General features: G+C 31.4%; 2 protein-coding genes across 3 annotated transcripts; both read left to right on the top strand.

Annotated features, from left to right (window-relative positions):
- Positions 1-1,569: 1,569 nt before the first annotated feature.
- On the top strand, positions 1,570-9,655 carry LOC124848863 (CBL-interacting protein kinase 23-like). 2 transcript variants are annotated; one of them, XM_088105981.1, is made up of 16 exons: positions 1,570-2,346; positions 5,835-5,897; positions 6,016-6,087; positions 6,202-6,309; positions 6,392-6,472; positions 6,553-6,606; positions 6,687-6,812; positions 7,202-7,291; positions 7,432-7,551; positions 7,647-7,775; positions 7,971-8,087; positions 8,215-8,271; positions 8,378-8,452; positions 8,663-8,783; positions 9,216-9,302; positions 9,399-9,655. In XM_088105981.1, the coding sequence occupies exons 1-15, from the start codon at positions 2,155-2,157 to the stop codon at positions 9,257-9,259; spliced, it is 1,449 nt and encodes a 482-aa protein (XP_087962107.1). In that variant the 5' UTR covers positions 1,570-2,154; the 3' UTR covers positions 9,260-9,302; positions 9,399-9,655. The 2 variants fall into 2 exon arrangements, with proteins under 2 accessions (XP_087962107.1, XP_047182638.1); XM_047326682.2 differs by lacking the exon at positions 9,216-9,302 and having other exon boundaries at positions 1,573-2,346.
- Positions 9,656-10,902: 1,247 nt separating this feature from the next.
- On the top strand, positions 10,903-12,236 carry LOC124848872 (Mitochondrial transcription termination factor family protein). Its single transcript, XM_047326691.2, has one exon. It carries the CDS (start codon positions 10,939-10,941, stop codon positions 11,962-11,964), a length of 1,026 nt encoding a protein of 341 aa, XP_047182647.2. The 5' UTR covers positions 10,903-10,938; the 3' UTR covers positions 11,965-12,236.
- Positions 12,237-12,874: the final 638 nt, after the last annotated feature.

Below are 12,874 nucleotides of genomic sequence, written 5' to 3'. Positions count from 1 at the left end.
GATTACAAGAAATAGCTCAAGATTATTAGCAGAGGCAGCGGAAGCAGAGCATGTACTAGACCTGCTCTGATACCATATTAAAACGAGGCCCAATAGCGTGTGGATGAGAGAATGGCCCAATCCATCATGGCACGTGATATGGGTAAAACCCTTTTACTGAAAGAAGCCAGCAAACGTGGCATACGACCCTATGAGTGAGAAGAGAGAGAACGGAACTTCCAGAGAGCTCTCTCAGGCGATGGAAGAAGAGGGCAACGGCGGCCTTGGAGGCGTCAGACGATAATGGTGAAGAAAGCAAAAATGAAGGGGGCGACAAGGAGAGTAAGTAAAACGTAACCTTTTCTCTTTTCCTTCATCTATTTTCTAATTGCTGTATTACTGTTGATACACCGAAAACATAAAGAGGAGCTTTATTTATAGAGCTCCGGTAAACCAAAAACAGTTAGACAAAAGGAATAAAATAAAACCTAAAATACACAGTACTGTCTGTTAGACAGTAAAGAATCTATTTGATTCTCAATATGGATAAATTATATTTTTTATTTAGTGTTATGACCACAAGTCCAATAAGATAGCATCATTACCTAGGGTCGATCATTGAATTTGTTGTATAGTTCGTTTGGAGTCTAGAGTTTTTTCATGGTTTTATCCTAAAAGACAACTCAAAGGGTGTAAGGAAGAAGATGTATTTAAATTGTCATTGACCTCAACTCCTAAATAATGTGAGAGATTATTGAGTATATCATCGCATATGAGGTATTATCCACTGTGGAGTCTAGAGTTTTGTCATAATTTTGTCCTTAAAAAATGCATCCAAGGATGAAAGAAGGAGAATGTATTTAAACTATCATTATTCTTGACTTCTAAGCTACGTGAGACTAAAACATAAGCTCTTAGTCAAAGTCTAAAAGGAATAAGAGTTCACTTTTCAATAGAAAACGTTCCTCATAAGCAACACCAATAATGTTTCGATCCCAAGTTTAATGAGGTAACATCGTTATGTTCTTATTATTAAAATGTGTCTTTAAAAGCAATAAAATAAAACATATTTAAAGTTTAATTGATTTCGACTCTTAACAATTGAGACAGAAATATATAATATTATATATTATTCAATTAAATTTTTTGTTTCAATGATATGTTATTTTATATTTTGATTGAAGTAGAAATGATTTCTTCAAATATAAATGTATTTTTTTATTGGGTATTGAAATTTTCTAAAAGCTATACGTCAAGTAATTCTAAAAAAGTAAAAGAAATATTATGAATTTTAATACATATTCAATTGGTCTAAACTATACAAAAAATTAACGAAAAATATTTTAACATATTATTTGATCCTTGATCAATTAAGCCATAGTATAACTGCTATTTTTTAAAAATATTTAATCATCGTTATTATTGAATGTCTATTAATAATAAATATTTTTTCAATCAAATCTAAGGTTACTTATAATAATATAATAATGACATATAATATTCAAACTAATACCGATTCACGAGTTACATGTTATAAAAGACAAATAATGGATGATTTTTCTTTGTACAACGCTCAAGTTTTCGTCATTTTGTTTTATGGAAAAAAATTATATTTAAGGGGACTCACATGAGCACCAACGTTCATAAAATCATAGTCAGAGAAAACCATTCCTCGTTCGGGCATTCATTCACCGCTAACATTCATTCCTTTCTTCTTCAGATTCAAACCAGCCCAAGCAAACACTAACGAAGAAAAATCGAAATCCACGTCTTCGATTCGTATCATTATCAGCAAGAGGGGAAAATCTTTTATCAAAAGGCTTCTGGCTTCCCACGAAGCTTCATTTGATTTTCCTCTTTCAGAAATTTTCAGCTCCTCAGATTCTCCGCAAATGATGGAGTCCTCCTTCGATCCAACTGTCAACGATTCACCGACCTTTTTTCTCTTGAACCGCCTCGATTAAATTGCTCAGATCCAACGGTCAACGGTTACGCCGGTTGATTGCGAAGAAAAAAGGGGAAGGAAGATGAAGGTGGCGAAGTCTCGCGTGTGGCAGCCACTGAAGAAGAAGAGAAGTTGATATTATAGAGGGAGCGAAAGAGAGGAGAGAGAAGAGGGATTGTTGCAGAGAGAAAGAGGGGGGGGGGGGAAGCGAGAGGAGGAGGAAGAGAGAGATGACGTCACGTTCGGGTCAGGGCAGCAGCGGGAGCAGCAGGACCCGTGTGGGGAAGTACGAGTTGGGTCGGACCCTGGGTGAGGGCAATTTCGCCAAGGTGAAGTTCGCTAGGCACGTGGAAAGCAGAGAGAACGTCGCCATCAAGATTCTCGACAAGGAGAAAGTTCTCAAGCACAAAATGATTGACCAGGTACCACTAATTTACAATTTGTTTTCTTAATTACGTCTTCTTATCTATCATTATTACTGTTAATAGGATTTGTTTTGGTTTGTGATCCTTCTATTTGTACTGAATTGCGATGCTGCATTTCATTGTGTGAAAATAAATACCAAACAAATTGAATATTTGACAGAGAAGATAAAAATAATAAGAAACAAAAATAATTTTTTAAAATTGTATGAAGAAAAATAAGATGAGAGTTTTAGAAATGAATGAAAATGAATAAGAAATTGTAAGATTAATTTGATTGTTTAATTTTCTCTGTGGCTGCAGCTTAATATTGTGATAGATTTGTTTTAAGAAATGAAAGGAAATAAATAATTTTTTTTAAAAACCTGCTGTTTTATTTTTCTGCTGACTTCTGTAAGTCAGATAAGACCTTAGGACTCAGATAAACCCTGCAATCCACCAACTTTGGGAAGGCAGAAAAAATATTAATTTATTGGACTTATCTAACCTGTGTAGTATGTTGTTGGATTCCATAGGAAGGAATGACAAAACAATATCTATAAAACTGACCATGACTAGTCAGTTTTAATGCATTCTCACAAAAATGGATATTTTAATTATCTACTCACTGACGAGATATACCCAACTTGTGATTATTGCAATTTGTTTAAATATTTATTTTTAAATAATTGACTTAAAATTATTTACATAAAGTGTTAAAAGAATAAATGATTTTTTTATAATTTTACTTTATAGTTTTTTTTATTTGGATGTATAAAACTAAAATCATTTTCAAAAGAAATTAATTTTATTTAAACTTACATTTTATATACAAGTAATTTATTTTTTTTAGAAAGATTACTTTTATTTGTAGTAATATTTTATTATATAATTTATTAAAAATTATATTTGACTATTATTTTTTTATTTAGTTTTATATTTTTTAAAATAATTTTTGAATATATTTTTTTCTTAAAAAATCAGAATATTTATAAATATTAGCCAATAACGCACTTATGACATTGACATCTTTACCAACTCCTGCCGAGATGCTTCCCAGCACTTGTCAATACTATTGAATCTTGAGTCTGAAAGATATGGAAGGGAGAAGACTAAGGTTAAGTGGTGAAATATTTTTTTTTCCTACTTTAAAAGTTTAAGTTTTGATTTTTTAAAATTTATTGTCCATTTTTTTTATATTTTCTAGAATTAATAATGAGTCAATAAAAATAAATGGAGAGATTTAAGTGAACAAAACTTAGGAAAAAAAAAAACTCAAAATCTAAACTATCAAAGAGACCAAGACCAAATAATTATTGTTCTTCATGCATGATTATTTCCCTTATCATCCCTGCACTTGCTGCTTTGGACAAAACAGGTGTTATAGTTGTTATATTAACCATGTTTTCTTATAAATATATTAGAGCTTAATTTATCGATTGTTTGCATAATATTATAAAAACATGCAATAGATGAATATATTAATTATTATACAATGACAAAAATGACGAGGTTAACTTTAATGAATGTGCATAGAAGACTCTACCGAAGGGAAGTTTCAAAACATCTTAGTTTTCAATTTTTTTAGATGATTGCTTATACTCCAACCGAAAATGATGAAATTCAATTTGAACAAATAATTGGATGGGTGGATAAATAAAATTGTAGAAAATGAATAATTATAATTAAGTTTTAGTGGGTTAGAATATTTTTGAGGATTTATTCAATTTGAGTTTATGATTTAATATTTATAAATTTATAAATGTATTTTAAATTTTATTTTTCTGTAATATATTTTATTAAAATTTAATACTAAATTATATAATATTATAGTTTATTATTATAATTATTATAATTAAAATTACACATGTTATTTTTTGATTAAATATTCATTATATTTATTTAAAATAACAAATACTTTTTCTTAAAAAAAAATTAGTTTAATATGAATTCATCGAATAATCCATTCAAATTAACTCATAACCTAAACTACTTAGAATTTATATTTTCAAAATTCAATAAATTAAATAATCAAATAAAAGTTTTAAAATATTAAATTTGAGTTATATTTTGATATAACCCGAATTTATATAATTCTTTTTAGATTATTATATAATGTTTTAATTTAACTTTTTAATACAAACCTTTATAGCATTCATATTTTATTGAATTATAATATCTGGTTTTGAAGTTCTTAAAATACAAATTCTTATTTAAAATCGAATTTTAAATTTTATACTATATTTACCTACACTAATAAGAAAATTTTGTAATATTCATATATCAAAGTTTTCAACGGGGTTAAACATTTTCTTAATCATTATTATTATGGATGACTTTATTTGACATAATATGAGGTCATTTATGGGTTTCAGTTAGGTTATTTGTTTTTCCAGACTCTTGAAAATTGCAAAAGGGTGGCGTGTGGTTTGTTGTCCTTTGTTGGTTTGTCACACTGTTAGACCTTTTAGAATGCGGAAGTCAAAACAGCATTTATTAAAGTGAATTTTGTCGTCTTCGTAGAGGGTTAGAGTTTTTAAGTTTTGGGTTGACTCTGCTGTCCTTGAGGTGTATGGAGAAAGCCAGAACAGAATGTGCAAATAAACTAGAAGTGAAACCTATTTATTTATTTTAGAAAAGTAGAATTGGTTTCTGTACAGTTAATTTGAATAATTAAATAAAATTAGCATGATTTAAAATTAATTAGACACGAACTATATACTTTGAAATGGTTTTATTGAAAAAATAAGCTAAACAGGATAGTATATTTTATCGAATTTGTTTACTTTTGTCTAAATCATGGAATTTTTGAAAGGAAAAAAACTATCCTATATTAACTACAAGGGCAGTGAAAAAGGGAAAACACTAGATAAATACTGAATTGATTATGAAAATAACTTAGTGGACCAAAGCGTAGTACTGTTTATTGTAGATCTGTGTTCTGGTTTTGATTTTTTGTGTGGGTATTATAGTTTTTTAAAATATGTTTTTATATTTTCATTTTGGTACAGTTAATTTTATCTTTATTTCTTTCTATCTTTTATTTTCAAATTTAACCTAAATAAAATTTACATTTTTTTAGAAAAAAACATATTATAATTTTAGATTTATTTTAAAATAATTAAATTTTTATTAACCTTTGTAATGCTTATATTTTTTTTTGAAGTTACATGTTTCTTATTTAGACCAGACATCTTATTTAAATTAGTTCTTCCAATAAGTAGTAATCAAATTTAATTTTTATTTATTTTCTTAAATTTATATTTTTATTTCTTAATTTAAACTACTAAATTTCTTCTTCTTTTTTAAATTTTTTATTGTGTAATATTTCTATAATATTATGTAACAAATATTGATTACTTTTGGAAAATAGATAAAGAGAGATAAAAAAATTATGAACAATAAAAAAAATATTAAAATATAAAAGTTAAGAATACAGTTTTTAGTGCTTTCTTTTAGTATAGTTACTCTTGTCTTCCTGACGTTTTCCACTGTTCACTGATATGCAGATAAAACGGGAAATATCGACAATGAAACTTATTAGACATCCAAATGTCATACGTATGTATGAGGTTAGAATACAGTAAATGATTTCCCAGTTACTTTACATTTTGTATCATTTTTTTTTTCATATTTTCCCTGTCTTTCAATCTTTCCAAACTTCATTATAAATGACTAATCCTTGCGTAGGTAATGGCTAGCAAAACAAAGATATACATTGTATTGGAATTTGTTACTGGTGGAGAGCTGTTTGATAAAATTGTAAGGCAGTTTCTATCTTTACCGTGAGCTTATGAAGGCCCGAGTCCTTGTATTATCTGGTCGGTCTTTATATAACTCTTCTACTGTGTTTTTGTTGCTATTAACTTGAGTCAGGCACGCAGCGGGAGGTTGAAAGAAGATGAAGCAAGAAAATATTTTCAACAGCTTATATGTGCTGTGGATTACTGCCATAGTAGAGGTGTTTTTCATAGAGACTTAAAGGTGTGTAACTCTTGCACCCTTCACATTTTTAGCAGATAAAAGAATATAAAATTAAATTGTTCCTTTGTTTTATCTGCTAAAGCCTGAGAATTTGTTGCTGGATGCTAATGGAGTGCTTAAAGTATCAGATTTTGGATTGAGTGCATTGCCTCAACAAGTTCGGGTGAGTACATTGAGTAATTTTTGAAAAAAGTGATAATATAATTACGTGTAATTGGAAACTGATTATCTTATTGATAATAGGAAGATGGGCTACTTCACACAACATGCGGTACGCCAAATTATGTTGCCCCAGAGGTAGATTGGCTTTTACCATTACATTTAATCTCATGAACTTTTATTTTTTCTTCTTTTATCACTACTTCCTTATCGTCTAGGTGATTCACAACAAAGGTTATGATGGTGCAAAGGCAGATCTGTGGTCATGTGGTGTTATTCTCTTTGTTTTAATGGCAGGCTATTTGCCCTTTGAAGAAACCAATCTAACGGCTTTATATAAAAAGGTGATTTTGATGACTCCATGTCCATTTCCTTCTGTTCACCTGACCGAACTCGATTCACATTATTCTGATCTTTCTCGAGGGCATAACAGTACAACTTAATTTTTCTCAAACATTTATTATCTTTAAAATCTTTGTGATTAGAATCTGTAAGAGTTGAAGCAGTTTACGAACTAATTACTAGAGGAATTCTTGCGAATGCATGTATGCTCATTACTGTATTTTTTTTCTTTGTTAAATGAGGTACCTTTTATGAATTAGATAATTAGCATGATTTATTTAATGTCGTGAAGCTGTCTAGAAAACTTATCATATTGACTTTTGTGAATCAAAAAGACAGTCCTTGTGTGCTTCTTTTTCGTTTATTTTGTTTTTCCTATTTCCCGCGACAGATTTACAAGGCTGAGTTCACGTCTCCTCCATGGTTCTCTTCAAGTGCAAAGAAACTAATCAACAGAATACTTGATCCAAATCCTGCCACTGTATGCCCTTTTGTTTTCTTTTCTTATTTACTTGTGATCTGTTACTAACCTGGTGTTAACAAATATTCTTATTTTTCCCGCCATCTTACCAAATATGTGAAAAACCTTTTATCTGTTTTTATTTTAATGATACGTAACAGAGGATTACATTTGCTGAGGTCGTTGAGAATAATTGGTTCAAGAAGGGATATAAGCCTCCCGTATTTGAACAGCCTGCTGTTAGTCTTGATGATGTAAATTCTATTTTCAGCGAATCTTTGGTAAGTCTTTGGTTCTGCTGGTTAGCCTGATTAATTTTTTTTTTCACCAAAACTTGGATTCTAACCTCAATCTCAATATTGACTGCGGTACACAGGATTCGAAAAATCTTGTAGTTGAGAGGCGTGAAGAGGAGGGGCATGTGGCACCAGTGACAATGAATGCCTTTGAGCTTATATCTAAATCTCAAGGTCTCAACCTTAGTAGTCTGTTTGAGAAGCAAATGGTATGTGTATCTTCATAACTAAATGATTTGTATACTTTTCCTTATTACAACTGTGCATCACAGAAACCTGTAGAAAAAAGAAAAAATAAATAAAAAGAATATTTTCTTTTATTTTTACTTTCCGTTTCACAGACCATCATGTTATGCTATGTTTATTATAATGGTTAAGGCTAGTTGTATTTTTTTTACAACCAGGGACTTGTTAAAAGGGAAACACGATTCACTTCCAAATGTTCAGCAGATGAAATAATTTCAGAAATTGAGAAAGCTGCAGGACCCCTGGGTTTTGATGTTAAGAAGAACAACTGTAAGGTAAAAAAAAATGCATACTGTATAACTTATATATTTAGTTAATAACTTGGTATACATCTAATTTTTACTTTCTAGCACTAATAACTTGATATACATATCTGATTGTTTATCTTATGGTGCACCTCAGTTAAAGATTCAAGGGGAAAAGACTGGACGGAAAGGTCATCTGTCTGTAGCCACTGAGGTATATGTTTTCAAAGTATTATTTCATGATATGGGTGGCGTTCATATTAGTTTATTTGTATTCAGGAATCGTGACTGTTTCTAATGCTTTAAGAGCCGCTTTTCAGATCTTAGAGGTAGCCCCTTCGCTATACATGGTTGAGCTGCGTAAGTCTCAAGGAGATACTCTGGAATTTCACAAGGTAAGTTTGATGCAAAAAATATGTATGTATTTGTTTATAGAAGTACAATTAAGACCTCTATATTATCAATACTTGTGATGAAAAAAGCAGCACTTTTCTCCATCTTTAGATTATTATTGTGGTTACAGATCATCGAGTAAAGCGACTCTTTTGTAAAACAAATTTTCATTTTCATTAGCTTTGCTTGGACTAACTTGTCTTTCTTTGAAGTTCTACAAAAATCTTGCTACTGGACTGAAAGACATTGTTTGGAAAGCTGAGCCTATCGATGGAGGAAAGGATGGAGGAAAGGACGGAGGAAAAGATGAAGGAAAGGATGGAGGAAAGGATGGTTCGTTTTCTATCAATCTTGATATTTGATTTGAAAGAACAATGATTTTAGCTATTTTTCTAACTATTATTAATGGGTGAAATGTCGAAATTTTGTATCTTTGTTCGATTTTTTTGGTTTGTGGTTTCGTAAATATTATTATTAGTATGTTTCAGGAGGAGGTCAATAGTGAATATGTTTGTCTGCTATTAGTTTGTTAGAGTTGCCAAAAGGATTGGAGCGTTTGGAAACTATTATAAATATGTTTTGGCATAGATGAAAATGTTGGGAATCTAAGTGTGAGTCTAAGTTCTACATTGGATAGAAATGAGAAAGTAAAGTATATAAAGGTGAAAGACCCATTAACCCATTGTCTTAAGTTTTTGAGTAAAAAGTGGTATCGATCCTTTATATAGTTGGTTCAGATGTTATTGGTGTTTGTGTAACTTACAGAAAATCTCCTCGAGGAGGACTTAAGAGAAAGAGTTTCAAAATGACTTGTAGATTCGGCCTTACGGTGAAGTCGTTTCATGATTTGGAGTTATAAAAATGTTTTATAGTACTTGTTTTTAGCCATGGTTTTTTCCCATTAATTTGAACTTGTAAAGTAATATGATTTTCAATTTCTATGAGCAGGTGCCAAACCATCAAAATAACTGTCATCCAAAATTTGATCTCCGTACGAAGTGCAATCACTGGTTGTGTTATTAGCTAAGGGTGCTCATTGAGGATTCTGTCATGGACTCTTTTCCTCGTCAGTACAAATTCCCTTTACTTGAATTCTATAGGTGTAACTTTAATTTTTGTGCTGTCACAAACTTTACAAATCCAAAAGGGAAAACTAATGTTTGTTTATATGGCTGTTTGCTTATGGAAATTAGCTTTTATTTAAATCGTAGATTGATGATTTTTTAATTTGTGCTGTTACAAACCTCAAATGCAAAAGCGAAATCTAGGCCAACTAAGCAGGCATTTGTTTTTGCAGGGCTTTAAAGAGAAGTTTCTTATATTATCATTTTTAAGTCAAATGATCAATATATAAGTGTTGAGCTTAGCATTGCTTCAATTAAATTATTTCAGTTATTAATAATTGAATTAGTTTTCTATAATTGGAAGAATGTATGATCATGGATTAAATTGGTGGTAACTCAAATTTCCCAAACATTTCGCCTCAATATCTTGTGATTTTTAAAAGGTTAATGAAACCATTTTCTTTTCAATTTGAAAGAAGTAAAAAAACACTTTAGGCCAACTAAACATTTCTGGCATTTGTTTGCAAGATGGCTTTAGAGATAAGTTTCTTATATTATCATTTTTAAATCAAATGATCTATACATCCGTCCTTTTAATCTTAAAATAGCCTTGAGCTTAGTATTGCTTTAATTAAATAATTTCAGTAATTAATTATTGAATTAGTTTTTATAATTGGAAGATTATATGATCATCAACAGGGGGGTTAAATAGGTGGTAATTCAAATTTCGCAAACTCTTCTCCCAATATCGTGTGTTTTTTAAAAGGTTAATAAAACCTTTTTTTTAATTAATTACTAATTTGAAATAAGTTCAGAAAACAGTTTAAAATACTATTATGATAAATGTAAAAAAAGGAAAAAAATCACATTTTTTTAATCTTATTTACTTGAAGCTACAGGAGTCATAAAGTGAATGAGAGGTAAAAAAAGGTTCTGAATTCAACTTTCTAAACTCCACGTCTTTTTAACGGTGGAAGAACCGTTTGCCTTAAAACCACCACTATCTTTCAATGTTGTTGAGAGAAGAAGGGAGATCGAAGATGAAGTGCAATAGTGAAGAAAGAAGAAGAAAAAAGCTTTCTGTTTTTAATATAATTTGATAAGGGTAATGGGGAAAGCTTAAAACTTAGAGGTATGCAAAAAACAATAATGGGGTGCATAAAGAAATAGCCGAAAACAAATGCACCGACAGTGGAATAATAAGCCCACTACAAAAAATAACTAAAACAAAAATTACAATCAAGGCCCAACAAAGAAATTTCAACCCAAAGCTAATCTTGATGAAAAGAAGAACCGAAATAATTGTTTCTTTCTACCCCTTCGTCAATATTTTGAGAAGAAATAGAGATACACAAATAAATAAGAAGAAAGATGCAATCTATGTTGCGGTGATATCCCATTTCAGCCAATCAAATTTCCAATATATGCATACGTGTCATGCCTCAATGGTATGGCATCTCCATAATACCACACCCTTTACCCTATCCGTTCTTCTCTCTCTATATGCCTCACTCTCTCTTTCTCTCTCTTCACTCTCCGCCATGCCCCCAGCCGCCGGAGCCGTCGCGTTGCACTCTTCCCTTTGCTCCACCGCTTCTGAGAAACCGTATTCTCCTCTAAGATCAACCCTTCTGCATGTGGCACCTAAACCCAAAAGCCTCCTCCAAAGTCACCCACTTTACCCTCCAACCCACGCCAAACTCTCCCTTGAATTCAAAGAGAAAATTCTCTGCCTTGAGGTAATGGGTATTGATGCAGGCAAAGCACTCTCCCAAAACCCCGATCTTCGCACAGCCACCATGGAATCCATACAGTCCATCATCACCTTCCTTTTCTCCAATGGCATTCTTGAGAAGGACCTGCCCAGAATCTTTGGCATGTGCCCCAAGATTCTCACTGCTGACATCAAAACTGATCTTACCCCAGTTTTTGATTTCATCTTGAATGAACTCAAAGTCCCCGAAAATAGCTTCAGGAGGGTGATCAATAAGTGCCCAAGATTGCTTACATCCAGTGTTAAAGACCAGCTCAGGCCAGCTTTGGTTTACCTAAGGAGACTTGGATTCAAGGATTCGGGGGCCTTGGCTTATCAAGATTCTGTTCTCTTGGTGTCTAATGTAGAACACACCCTCATCCCTAAACTTAGATTTTTGGAGACTTTGGGACTTTCCAAGGATGAGATTAGGAATATGGTGTTGAGATGCCCGGCACTGCTCACTTTCAGTATAGAGAATAATTTTCAGCCAAAGTATGACTATTTTGCTGGGGAAATGGGGAGAAAAGTGGAGGAGCTGAAAGAGTTTCCTCAGTACTTTGCTTTTAGTTTGGAAAACAGGATAAAACCTAGACACACCGAGGTTGTGCAGAGTGGGATCACTTTACCTTTGTCAGTGATGCTTAAAAGCACTGATGAAGAATTTAGGGAGCTGTTAAAGCAGGGAGGTGGGTGACTATAGTGGGTGCATTCCATTATGTGTATTTACTTCTGTGAATGCAAAGTTTTCCAATGAAGTTGAACTGTTTGATAAATTGTTTATATGTCTTGTATTTTTTACTTTCTTAGTACATACTTTCTTAGTATATACTAGTTAAGTTTCCGTCTCAAATCTCTGGTTTCGTTTTTATAGTATTGAGTATATTGATGATACTGAGAAGAAAAGCTGAATTAAGTTCTATGTGTAGTAATTTCATATTTTATCAATGGAACTTGGAAACTTTATCATCTAGGCTAGCAGTTAGAAAAGCAGTTTCTGCAAGAATAGAATTTAAATAATCTGTCAAAAGATATAAGATCATCAACAATGAAAATATGACATGATGCAGGTGTTGTAGGTTTCATATTTTCCTACCAGTAGCCAGTAGGTGTAAGAGTGGAAATTTAAATGCAGGTTTGCAGTACGATGCCTTGTTCTAAGCAGTAACTATACGAGATGCTTAAAATATGCAATTTTATAATTTGACAGTATCTAGACAAAGCTAGAAATCTATGAAGTAGGAAAAAGGCTAAGGAAATCTGTGCACTAAGGATAAAATTATCTAGCCCAAATAGTTCATTTGTAAATGGGTTGCAGTTGATAAGATCTTAATGGAATAGATTCAAAAATTAAAAAAAAAAAGTGCTTCTTTCTTGATTTCATGATACTGGGAACAAAAGGTGAAAATGTTAAGTAATTTCATATTTATCAATGGAACTTGAAAGGACATGTTTGAATTAATTTGCAAATTGGAGTTAAGTTTGTAAGTATGCAAAAGTAATTCCAACTTTTATTTGTACAAAATTATGTTCAGGCAAATATTGATGTTTATATATATTTTAAAGATGATCAAACATGCTACGAAACTAAATTTTTTATCTAAACT

This window comes from Vigna umbellata, chromosome 2, assembly GCF_029865625.1.
Source record: "Vigna umbellata cultivar VRB3 chromosome 2, Vumbellata_1.0, whole genome shotgun sequence".
Lineage (NCBI taxonomy): Eukaryota > Viridiplantae > Streptophyta > Magnoliopsida > Fabales > Fabaceae > Vigna > Vigna umbellata.
Note: the sequence above shows the minus strand (reverse complement) of the source record. Positions and strands in the feature narration are given on the sequence as shown.

Coding starts and splice junctions, on each gene's coding strand:
- LOC124848872 (XM_047326691.2), top strand. CDS start 10,939: ATGCATACGTGTCATGCCTCAATGGTATGGCATCTCCATAATACCACA.
- LOC124848863 (XM_088105981.1), top strand. CDS start 2,155: ATGACGTCACGTTCGGGTCAGGGCAGCAGCGGGAGCAGCAGGACCCGT. Junction 2,347..5,834: donor AGCACAAAATGATTGACCAG/GTACCACTAATT, acceptor ACTGATATGCAG/ATAAAACGGGAAATATCGAC. Junction 7,292..7,431: donor TTGATCCAAATCCTGCCACT/GTATGCCCTTTT, acceptor GATACGTAACAG/AGGATTACATTTGCTGAGGT.